The 13,290-nt window shown below is 42.9% G+C and overlaps 1 protein-coding gene across 2 annotated transcripts in view; it reads right to left on the bottom strand.

Annotated features, from left to right (window-relative positions):
- The window catches only part of LOC119723309 (leucine-rich repeat-containing protein 9-like), a 104,243-nt gene that overhangs the window by 9,982 nt on the left and 80,971 nt on the right, over nucleotides 1–13,290 (bottom strand). For both annotated transcript variants that reach the window (XM_038193863.1, XM_038193861.1), the window contains one exon: nucleotides 7,717–7,787. In XM_038193863.1, coding sequence (XP_038049791.1) covers nucleotides 7,717–7,787 — 71 coding nt within the window. The remainder of the gene's footprint in view (nucleotides 1–7,716; nucleotides 7,788–13,290) is intronic.

Genomic DNA, 13,290 nt, shown 5'->3' with positions numbered 1-13,290 from the left:
TTTTACATAATTTCACAAACCCTTTTTAAATAATTATTTTGTTTGATAGTTCTACACACCTGACACGTTCTATTTCGCTTTAATTACGCATGTAAACATCGTGCACGTTCATAGGGCTTACACAAAAGTGAACAATGGGCTGGAAACCATTGCATCAGATAATACGAAATTCAGATATAACGAACATTTTGACCGGGTGCCGCGGATTTCATACTAAAGAGAGTCGACTGCATATTCTTTAATAATCCCTCTAATTTTGTAAGGAATTTTGGCACTTAAAGGTATAGTACATGTACATCATTTGTAATCCCCCCCCCCCACAGAAGTGTGGTTGGGGTCTACGAACAAATACTTACCTGTAGAGCAATACTACTTATTCATATTCCCCCTACCGGCAGGTATTTTCCGCTAAGAGTTATATACAATAGCGCCCTCTGGCACCCTACCCATAATACCCCGCGGCATGCGTGCCTCGTGAGCGTCCTTTTTTCTCGAGCGCTACAATGTAAGTCGGAATACAAAAAGTACCCAAGGCATCGAGAAGAGTGGGGTGGGGGGGGGGGAGGGATGCTCTACAGGTAAGTATTCGTTCGTAGACCCCAACCACACTTCTGTGGAGGGGGGGGGGGAGTCTACTTCACTCTGCTTACCTGTAGAGCAATACTACTTATGCATAGACTAGCACCGTCAAGGCGGTGGGTCATGCGAGATGCTATTGTGCTTTCACAGGGGCACGTAACAATACGCGCAAACCCTGGATGGGCCCGTCGCTCCACATGTGGGTGGACAAGGCAGCCCAAAAAGGTCGGCATGATAAAGACATTAGTCATAATGGTAGCCTCAACATGCCAACAGAGACGTGGTCCCCGATTTTGGGAATCACACGTAATGAATTACAGCCCACCGATACCTACACATACGAGTTCGGTGGGGCACAAAAAAAAATTATCATGAAAGGCAAAACATCACGACATGGTACATATAGACACTAAAATATGCACATGTACATGTACAGAGCTCAATAAAGAATCAGAGTTAGGAGACACCAATGCTTGGGAGGTCTCCGGTCTGAAAATGTCTCGAGAACATAGTGGGGCTCAGTCAGTCGCCCTCAACACTGCTCTCCAGTGCTCTGCCTTTTATTTTGCGCCTGTGGACCGATCACATGGATTCTGCCGTTGATACGTCCGTGGTTTCATGGATGACCGTAGCCAACCTTCAGGCAATCTTGTCATGAAAGCCTGCAGGTATGGTGGGGTCACCATGATAAATACATGTCATGAAAGGCCTGCCTGTATGGCAGGGTCGTCATGACAAAAAACATGTCACGAGAAGCCTGCTTGTATGGCAGGGTTGTCATGACAAATACGTGTCGCGAGAAGCCTGTTGGTATGGCAGGGTTGTCGTGACAAATACATTTGTAACTGCAAGTGACTGATTCAAAGCGTCCCAGTGCAGCTAATGTACGACGTTAAAGTCATGATTGGCACCAAAACTTCTCCGTCTGGACAAGAATGATTTGATGCCCGGAACAAAGACGTCCGGAGAAACAGAGGGCTCGGACAGTCCTTAGTATAAATCCCTCCTTAGGGAGCAGACATCAAGTCATGATCAGCACCAAAATTCGCTGTCTTGAAACGGACAAGAATAATTTGATGCCCAGAACAAAGACATCCGGAGGCAAGGAGGACTCCGACCGTCTTAGTTAAAAAAAACCTTCCTTAGGGATCAGACGCCAAAGTCATGATCGGCACCAACATTTTTCGTCTGGAATGGACAATGATTTGCTGCCTAGAACAAAGATGTCCGAAGGTAAAGAGGACTCCGACAGTCTTAGTTAAAAAACAAAAATCCTCCCGTAGGAATCGGATGGGCACACCCGGTTCCCATCAGATGTGGTCCGTCTCTATTATACAAAAAACAGTTCTTTACTACATGTATATCAAGAAGTAACAACTGCTTACAAAAAAGGCAACCGTAGGGACCAATGAAACAGATGTGAAATTGTTCACTTGTTCACAGAACTCTAAAGATCTCTATAACACTTTTGGATAAGAAGGTGTTGAAGAGGTCCTGCAATTCAGGGGTGTTACAGTATCCCCTTATTAAAAGTTAACTGACATGGAGGTTCAACTGACTAACATTAAGTAATCTACTGTCATGTTAGAAGTCCCTCAAGTGCAGGCTGTAAAAGCCGTAGCTTGTTTGAGAAAGGTCTAATGTGAACTGGAGAGCATTACATCCAGTACATCAGGAGAAATTCCTGCGGAGTTGGGTGAAGGAAACCCAAGCTGTGCTGGAACAGAATATTGTTCTGCACGGAAGAACATCTGTACCTCCAACTGGTGAACCAAGGGAATGGTTATAGCCCTGGAAAACCAATCAATGGGGCCAACATGGAGTTAAGAAGAGGACCTTGTCGTCCTTCTGCTCCAGTTGATTCAGTACCCGAGGAACAAGAGGAAGATGACAGGAAGGTGTATACAAGTAGCCTGTCCGTCTTCATCACCATCGTATTCGTGTGCCATGTGCAGGGGTCAGGAACCCTCAGGCATTAGCCTGGAAATCTGTGACTAGTTCATGAAACAAGTCAGATTGACATGTGGTTAGCTGTCCTTGCTTGGGAGGAGGACCGTCGAAAGCAAGAAGCTATGAGGAAAACCCCAATGGGGTATTTCTCAAGTGAGTGTACACAGTTGTGCAGGCTGCCTGCCCACCTGGTCGTCGATGTAAACTACAACCGTGTCAAAGTCACATCGAACCAGGATCATCTGGCACAACACCGAATATAGAAGTAACATCGCAGTTTCTCCGAGACTGCCAGCATCTCAAGTATGTTAATGGAATTTGAATGATGCTCACACAGGGCCTCACCAATCCGCCACTAGATGCGTGTGGTGGGCAGTTAACTGGTAGGGTAACATGTCCGTCATGACAGTTAATGAAGGCTGCAATCTGTGAGAGGCCCACCCTTGTGAGGTTGGCAACGTCAAACCACAGGAGGTGCTGCACAAGTCAGGTCATGGCCTGCACTGAATGCAGTGAGGACTGGGCCGATACAAACAAATAGGTGAATGCCACCAATCTTTGTTTCCACGTCGCAGTCATATCGCCTTTACTATCTGAGCAGAGGCGGAAAAAAGGCTGGATGGAGCCACCATGAAGTTGCAGCGAGAATCTTTGTTTGAAAACCGCGAAGTTCTCAGTGCTCTGGCCTGAAAATGAGTTGCAATTGTGTACCCTTCAGGCCATGGCTCGTTCCCCATGCTGATGTGTTAGACAGTCGACTAAATCTCATCAACATCTTCCCAAGGGAAATACAAGACGGGCGCAACACTGTACTGGCCCGATGGTATTGATGTCAGCCTCAAAGTCTCTCTAACGTACTCCTACGAGACAGATGGGTGGAGGTTGTCATGAGTCAGGTAGGTCACTTATGGAAGTCATCAAAACAACTGAAGCCGAATCGAAATCGTTGTTACCAGTGAAGGCCTTATCCTATGTGGCATGGCGTACAGAAAATGTTGCTAGCACGGCCACACAAAAACATCTGGGCAAACTTCCAGAGGTATGCAGTTGAGAAAACAAACAACTGTTTGTTCTTCACCTGCGCTGGCCTGACTGTGGGGTTGATGGCTATCTGAGATTGACCATCCGAGTACGTGTAGTCGACATCAACCAATATGGATGTAAACATCAATATCCACCGCAAAAGAAAAGATCTTTGTCCATTAAAAACTTAAAAGGTGGGACTCGAATCTTTGGCGGATGCCCCTTTGACGGGAGAAACAGTTCATCAAGCATGTTGCCCTGGCGGGCCAAGATTGCTAGGATCTGCACTCGTGTAAAATTATAGAGTACTGAGTGCAGACCGTGAAATTGACAGTGAAAATAGCGGTCAATACGTCTGCTTAAGACTGTCGAGTCAAGATTAAAACATTAAACCTTATGTACTTCATAAGAATAAAGAGGGAGGCTGACCGCGTATCGCCGAGCCCACTTTAATTCTACTGCAAAGTGTATTCAAGCTTCTGCGAGTATTATTTACAAAGAGCCGCTTGAATAATGGGGTCCCTCTACTGCTGGTAGCTTGTGCTTAGCTGCATCGAGGGAAGATGTGACAAAAAAGTACCGAATTTCGCTAACGGAAAACTGTAATGATCACATTATTGCTTGAAGAGCAGCAGGCAGTTTGAATACAGGCACAATCTTTCGAATGTGGTCCACAACATGCCCACCCAGTCGCTTCATTGTGATGGCAGCTGCCATCTGATGAAGAACCGTAAAACATATCTGGAGGGACGAGTTGCACACGGCCACAGTCAGGTGTTGAACAATTCCCTCGGAGACAATGGACAGAGTACATACACAAGTAATGCACACATGTACCATGTACATGAAAATGAAAAATGTATAGTGCGCAATCATGTGTGGTATACATGAACATGTACATGTATGAACATGTGTTTCTTCATTGTCGTACATGTACATGCGCCTCGTTGTGCTTGGGCCACGCAATCGTGATCAATGAATGACGACTATGAAGCATTCACTGCAGAAAAGGACTCCAGGAGCACGACTAACTGTGTGCGGTATGTCCCTTCATTCACTGGTCACCCAACCGTGACTGGTGGCTGGAGACTGTAAGGCGAGACCAACAACCGAGGGTTGTGGGGCGTGGCTCACCACTCCAGGGGGCCACTCATTAGGGCCCGCCTGGCGTCCTGCAGACATAGCCGATAGTGTAGGTAAAATCGACTGAAATGCCTGCAGGAAACAGACCTCGAGATCAAGTCCTCACGTCAGGAGCGTTTGCCCCGGTGGGACCGGTCAGAGGAACCGTCAGAATATGAAGAAGAACGGCGTGATCGGCGATCAGCTTTCTTCTTCTTGCTCTTCCTCTTTGAAGAACGGCCCCAGGGTGTGTCTGACTACAAGTCAGAAGACACCTGGGGCACCGGGACCCCCGAGCAACGGACAAAACCCGATGACGAGAGTGGTCTCTCAGAGCGAGATAGAACGGGGGCCGTCGGTCCGGGATCCCCCCGGGCCGGGTGACCGGCTCCGCATCGTACCCGGCCGCCAGTACCTCAGGCCCCGTGGGCCCACGGGGGCTGAGTGAGAGCTGGACAGACCGGTAGCCCGTGTAATAGCCCATCCCGACAACCAGTGGTGTTTGGCACTGTGTCGGGAGGACACGGGTGACTAGAGCCCACGCTTGCCCTGACGGCCCTTCTTAGGCTTTGCTCCGGCACAGGAGATATGTTTTGGAGGAACCTTGCCGGAGTGTGCCCTTAGTTTGGGTGTTCCGCCTGAGTTGACCGGAGAAGGTGACCGAGGTCCCCTTAACTGATCAGCGGAACTGCCAATGCCCCCAGCTGGCTGTGGCCGAGGGTGCTAGACGAGAGACTGCTGCCGCGGTAACGTCGTAGCGTTAACGGCAGAGTCCCCCGAGAACTCGATCCGTCCCGTGAGAGAGGAATTCCCCCCGGTTTGTGACAGATCGGCCCTCCCCAAACGCTTCATATTTATGAAATAAATAGAACCAAGAAGATGATGAAAACTCTACAAACTGATGAACTTCTCTTAAGCGCAAAAAAGGGTAGTAAATAACGAGGAAAACAGCGAACTATTTAACGCACGTCCTACCCGACCTGCCACTAAGAGAAAAGAGGACGCTCACGAGGCACGCATGCCGCGGGGTATTATGGGTAGGGCGCCAGAGGGCGCTATTGAATACAACTCTTAGCGGAAAATACCTGCCGGTAGGGGGAATATGAATAAGTAGTATTGCTCTACAGGTAAGTATTCGTTCGTAGACCCCAACCACACTTCTGTGTAGTAGAGTAGTATTGCTCTACAGGTAAGTAGAGTGAAGTAGACTTTGTGCATTTTGTTTGTTTGAAGCAACAAACGTTCTCAAAATCTAAAGAAGGGTGATAAACAAACCTGATGAAGTTTCAGCTCAGCTTCAGCTGTATTTTTCGAAAAAAAAAATTCTAGGATCTTGATTTCAAATCAAAAGTTGCTAAACCATGTTTTGAATTGGGCCTGAATTCAGCATCCGAGACAGGTTCGTAATGAGCTGAATGCAGCTATGCGGTGTCGCGCACTGATCCGACGAATTATAGAGTGTGCGCGCCTGTGCGTCATGTCAACGCTTGCGTGCGCTTCACTGTATAAAAAAACAAGTCAGGTGTGTTTACAAACACAAATGCCCCGCAACCGTGACAGTTCCCATGACATAACACCACTCTTTTAACATCAACTTACATGTACCTTGGTCACATGGAACGTTCATTGACAGCATTAGTGTCTTCTGTAGGTTTTATATGAATTAATCCCTAATCCCTATGATCATAGAATAAATACAAGATTTCTATTGTTTTAGCCACTGTGACCTGTGACCTTGACCCTTGACCTTTCCAATGCGATAGGCCTTTTGGATTACCAAGAATGATCCTCAAACCAAATTTGAAGTTCACATGTAAAGTATTTCTCAAGTTATCGCGCTGACAAAATTTCTTATGTTTTAGCCACTGTGACCTTGACCCTTGGCCCCAAATGCAATAGGCTTCTTAGGATTGCCAAGGACAATCCACAAACTAAATTTAAAGTTCATATGTAAAGTATATCTCAAGTTATCGCGCTGACAAAATTTCTTTTGTTTTAGCCACTGTGACCTTGACCCTTGACCTTTTGGCCCCAAATGCAAAAGGCTTCTTATGATTGCCAAGGACAATCCACAAACCAAATTTGAAGTTCATATGTAAAGTATTTCTCAAGTTATCGCGCTGACAACATTTCTATTGTTTCAGCCACTGTGACCTTGACCCTTGACCTTTCGGCCCCAAATGCAATAGGCTTCTTAGGATTACCAGGAACAATACACAAACCAAATTTGAAGTTCATATGTAAAGTATTTCTCAAGTTATCGCGCTGACAAGATTTGTCCAGACACACACACACACACACACACAGTCGTTTTTTGCTATGCTTCCGAGGATTGGCTTTGTGTTTTCCTTTGTCCCTGTAATATAACACTCTCCCATAGACTAAGCACACAAACCTGCGTTCGAGGACAATAGGCACCTTCCTTCGAGGATCAATGGCCCCTTTGTGCTCCTTTTGTTGTCTGTCCTCAGGCGTAATGCCATGCAGGAACACCCACACCCAACCCCCCCCCCCCCCCCAACACACACACACACCCACCCACCCACGGAAGGACAAGGCGGAAACAGTATGCCCCTTCGGCTTCGCCGCAGGGCATAAAAACTGACGGAAGACGCATCGTTGGAAAGGCCTTCTTTCGTTGATTTCTTACAAAATGACAGGATACCAGAAAGAATAATTTCACAGGAAGTTTTAGACTCCTTGCTATCTTTCAACCAAGTATGTTTTTCAACAATAATTACGTCAGTCACTTTTTTGATAGCTGCAAATGATGGATTGTAGCTTTAAGCATGTGACAATACTTGACCCTAAGTGATACCATCCTTCCTATTAGCAGCATGAGAAAAGACCACAAGAACCTGGAATAAAGACTGGACTGGTACAAAACACCTTCAAGTGCCTAAACATGGAAGTGAGAATGACCAGCATAATAAGTGTCTTTGCACTGGTACTGGGTTCAAACTCATTATAGGAGAGGGGCGTAGGGTGAAAATAACACTGATTAGAACAGATAAAGTATACATGTATTTCATTAAAACTTACTCTGAAGGAAGAGATGTTATTTCCAGACAGGTTTAATGCTTCCAGGTTTCTGTTCACATCCAAACAATGTCCTGAAAATTTAATACAATTTTATTTTATTAGACACTCATTGAAGATTCTATTTGTTGGCTAAATGAATAAAAGTGAAGCTACCCTAATGCATGAAAACATCTGCTAAATGTCAAATATTTAGCTTCCACTGCCCGACATTTACAGCTTCAGGTATTGTTCTAGTTCCTCATTGAATTGATCCTTTCATCTTCAAATCCCATCCATATCTGCATATTTAGTCAGTTGTTGGCTTTATTTTGGGAAAATGTTTGTGAGACAAACACAAAGGTGATGCTTGTGGATAATTTAAGATAAACTTCAATGATCATCCATTACATAGAGGAACACATCTAACCACACATATGAACCCTAATACATGATGAACAATTCCACACTAATGGGTCCAAAAGTGTGACACTTGAGAAGACCTTTGAGTTTTGATAATCAAAGCAAGATCTTGGTCTCTCAATTTTTGCTATAAACATTGCAAGCTCCCAACAAATGAAACTGGCCAACAATTTATGAACAGTTCTTACAAAATAACGTAACAAACCTAAACTGCTGTTACACATTACACGCCATCTTGTTGAGCGAGAAGTGCAAAGCCTATACGGCATAGAATGGGATACATTTGGAATTCTATATGCTGTGTTGTACGTACTGAGCAGCTAATGACCTTTTAACAGACAGATATAAGTGACAGATTTAAGGTATCCTTGTCATTTAAAAAAATGCTTCATACCCGGTATTTTTGTTCGTATTCTTACCTTTTATTATGAAGTTAACAAAAATTGTTTTGACACTTTGCAGTGCAGGTGTCGGTTAGGTGTTCTTATTCTAGGCCTGCATGCCATTTTTTTTTAAAATAGCAATGGTAGGTCACAAACTGTTTAGGGCCAATGCCCTTCTGTTTCAGAAAAGTATAAATTTCTGTTTCCAAAATCCTAAGTTCCGTTTGATGCTGAAAAAGTCTGTTTCAAATATTTTCAATACATATTACATGTATAGCGCATTTAAACAAACACCATGTACACTGAGACGAAATTGTCGTTTGGTTGGAATGGGGGGAAAACTGCCCCCCAAAAATTGCTATTTTATCAACGGCCGACCAATTTACAGACGTAGTATTTAACTTCACCACAGTCAAGTCATTAATACTGCACTCCCACCAACACACAAGTTAGAAACATGCAATAGATATTGATTTATTCGGATGAGTACGGGACGAATTAGAATAAATCTACTTTATCATTGATATGTAAATGAGACACGGTAGAGTGGTTAAGGGCGGGTAATTTGAATAGGGAGTGGCACAGGAATGTGTGTGTGGTTGGATTGAAGGTAGATCACTTCACGCTTGCGAGCAGTAACGACAACACACAATTTTGTGGCGCTGTACTTCCATTGTGTTATTTCAGCAAATGGGAGAGACGGCAGTTTTACTCTCCTAAAGTAAATTCGACATCTCATTTTAAGTTACATTACACTCAAGGCTACTGACAACAGAGCTCGCCTACATCGGCATCAATCAAGACAAGACAGTTGTCAATAGCAGAGGGACCGAGGATCGGAGAGCAGAAAGCAGAAAGCCAGTTTACGAAGCTAAGTTAAATTACAGTATTTTTAATTTGCAAAAATGTAGTTGCAGATGTTGAAATTCACAGAAATTTTTTTGAGAACGGAGAGAATTCTGGTTCCGAACAAAGAGGGTTCTGGAGATTTACTTTCCCACCATGAATTGTGGGGACTTGTACTCTAGTTCTTTTGTTATAGGATGTAACCAGTCCCAGAAAATGGTCAATTTCAGAAAACCCACACTCTACTTGTTCGAGACGAAATATAGGCCCTAGATTGAATCGATGTTCTGCCATATACAATTGTTGGAAACCCATAATAAAGCCGTTTATCATTAATCCTTTGTTAGTTTCAATTCATTGACAACAGGTGAATGTCGTTGGAAAAGGGAGTAGATAGCCCTGGCATCAATCAGTCAAAGTTGGTGATACGCCCATATTTCTTTGTTCCTTGACAACATGTATGATTCATGTTGAAGTTTGATCTGAAAATCTTAAATATCACCTTGTGAGCGTTTGACCAATCAGGTTTTCCTCAGTTTCACAGAAATTGTTTTTTCCAATTTGTTCCAATTCCTACTATCATGTGTCTTTAAATTGTACCAAAATAGTACGACAGCTGGAAAAAGGGGCAATTGCAAGAACAAGGATAGTTGTCTTAGAAGACAGCTTGGGACACTCCAGTTTCCTTCAGAAAGTCATAGACTAGAGAGCACAGTGCTCAAACCAAAAGTGGTTGGTTCTAAAATGCGCAAAACGGGGTTGAAGTGGTGAGGAAGTTGGTTCAGAAGGTGAGAAATGCAGAATTATGCATACATGTCATGTATAGATGACTTGCTTAATGATGGTTTAGAGATTTGCCATCTTATTCCATCTTATAACAATTGCTTTTAGAAAGTCAGAGAGCACATGCTCAACTTAAGCGGAGAATGCACTTGGATTAGCAAAGTGTTTTGTCTAGTGCGAAAGCGGAGAAGTGTAGAAATACAAGATGTCTTTTAGACGTTGATTGAGTTTGCCAGTTCCTTCAAAACCAGAAAGAAAATTTAGTTCTAGTAGGCTTGACTTGAGATTCGTAAGTCCAAAGATAATTAGAATCCTGTTTCACTGTATACATCTGTTTCTCAACAAAGTTCACTAGTCTTGTTCGGAGCAAAATTTCCTTCATTTTCAAAACTGTTCCACTGACGCTGGACGCACTGGCAGTACAAAAGGGATTCAATAGAATATTTGGGCATCGGTCAGATGGCGAGATGACCCGAAGCGCGACTCGGAGAGAATCGAAAGCAGTAAAATTGGCCTTAAGTTAACCCTCCTATGGAAACATGCATTGTCAGCCTAGTTTATTACTTGGCTAAGTCTTGGCCAAGATAACCCCATTGGTTTAATATGAAAGCCACGAGTATCACCATACAAGAGTTTAGTGGTTTACGTGGCAAAAAAGTAAGGGTCAGAGTCCTTTCTGACAGAAGTATAAAACGAGATGCGTTCAGAACGCGAACAAGACAGTCTCAGCAGACTTGAACCAAAATATGGTGATATCCTCAGCGGATGTTGGGTATTGTAAAAGTTACAATTGATATCCCCAGCGGATGATGATTCAGATTTGGCAAATAAGCTTTTCTTTTGTATTCAGAGAATAGTTGTAGCAATAAGCAGTGGGAAATTCGCTTTTAATTAAATGCACTTAATAAAGAAAGTGTTTAATAAGTTGACGTATGATTTTAATCTCGTTAAAGTAACAATCATTGTTTATTTCCTTTTTGGAAGCTCATCTTCAACAGCAATAATTGGAGGCAGCGGATTCCTCAATCGGCCAAAAGTCAAGAGCTGGATATAGTCTCGCCAGTCAACTGCCTTCCATGCTACTCGAGTCACAAGCCCCATCAACAGTCTGGCAGTACAACTCATCCTTCACGAGATGGCAACAATGGGCAGAGTTGCACGGAATATCATCCCTACCCGCAGATCCTTACATGGTAGCCTTATACCTGATCCATATTGGAACTGTGCAACATCACCATGCACCTACAGTCACAAACTCTCTAGCTGCCATGTCATGGGTTCATCTCATGGCTAGTTGGGACCATGATACAACCAAAGACCCTCTGGTGTCATACAACGCGCTAAAGGTCTGACAAGAACACTGGTTAAGCCAAAGAAGGATACAATTACACCAGATATTCTTTCTTATTTTACCCAAAATAGGGTAAAGACCGTTCAGTACACATCTTATTTCATATAAGAATCCTGGTCAAGGCCCTTATTTCATATGCCGGGTCTTATCGGCTCAGTGAGTTAGCTGCACTTTAATTGAAGTATTTACGTGTTATCTCATGCACTCGGCCAAGTGAATTCAGTTATTATTGCGAGCTAATTATTGTCAACATGTACAGTTGCAATGTTAGAATTGTATATCAAGTGAGTCAAAGTCTCCCCTTCAGATAAAGACCTTCTTTTGTGTTCAGAAACCGAAACAAATGTTAAAGAAGAGTATAAAGTGATTTCATAGAAGTATAAACCGATGAAGTACTCGTGAGTTTGAGAGGGAAAGTTAGAGTTTTCCCAGAACAGCCCCATAATGCTGTTTGGGTCTTAGTGGCTATCAAAGCAGATATCCAACAGGCTGTTCAAGTGTCATGGACGCTATATCAGAGACAGCGAAGGATACTTTAATATATCCAAGAGAGTGATTGCAATATGATGTTAAATATCTAAATCCTTTTGGGGATTCAGTATTACAGACCCGTTCTTTATAGTTCATACCGGTTGCTGCTGCAAGCACAAATACCAAAATCAGGATGATTTGATTGGTTATTGTGTAGAATGGTGTTTAAATGATAAATATTTATTCGGTTGAGTACCGGGATGAATTAGAATAAATCTACTTTATCATTGATATGTAAATAAGACACGGTAGAGTGGTTAAGGGCGGGTAATTTGAATAGGGAGTGGCACAGGAATGTGTGCGTGGTTGGATTGAAGGTAGATCACTTCACGCTTGCGAGCAGCAACGACAACACACAATTTTTAACACAGTTGTTAAGTCTGGTTGTAATTTCATAGTTGTTCTATGTCTCAAACAGTATTTATAAGAGACGAACATTGCCACCCTTGCCTGAAGGAGTTGTCTTGCATAGTTCAGTTGTACGTTTCCATTTTTCCAAATATGGTTTTGGTTTTTCGTATCTGGCAGTCAACACAGCAATGTTAAATGGGGTACAAATCCAGAAACAGCCATAATGTAATAGACGAGTGGTATCTTGCGATTATTCAATTAAGAATAGTTAAAGGCTAAAGGCTCTGAAGCCTAAAGGATAGTTCTGTAAAGCTTAAAGGTTCAAATGAAATCCACAAGTGGCAATCAAGGTATGGTCAGAGTAGTCTCTGACGGAGGTATAAAACGAGATTTGCAGGTTGGCAGTAACATTCATAAAGATCAGATCTACTAGATGAGATGCTAGAATTGTACTAGCGATCTAATGCGTTCAGAACGCGAACAAGTCTGAATAGACTGGCACCATAGTATGCGTGATTTATCCTCAACGGAAGGTATGGTATTTGGTATTGTACAAAACCAAAAAAGTTAGTTCTGAAAAGCTTGCCTCAATATAATATCAAATGTGATACGAATATTCAGAAATAACCATTACAATTGTAAAGAGGAGGGAAGTCTCAAGGTTAATTCTATTATTGATTACGCAAATATGCTAAATGAAAGGCTCTTACGCCTAAATGATAGACCCTAGTTCTGTAAATATTGTCTCTATCAAGACGTCTTTAAGGTTCAAATTATTGAATGACCGTAATTAAAACACTGTCGTACCTCATCACAGCGATGAGACTAAACATAATATCAAATGGGGTGCGAATATTTAGAAATAATCATAACAATTGCAAAAACGAGTGTTGTCTCAGGTATAATTCTGTATAATTAATTGATTACTTA

Source organism: Patiria miniata, unplaced genomic scaffold, assembly GCF_015706575.1.
Source record: "Patiria miniata isolate m_02_andy unplaced genomic scaffold, ASM1570657v1 HiC_scaffold_17, whole genome shotgun sequence".
Taxonomy (NCBI): Eukaryota; Metazoa; Echinodermata; class Asteroidea; order Valvatida; family Asterinidae; genus Patiria; species Patiria miniata.
This window is presented reverse-complemented; position numbering and strand designations above follow the sequence as displayed.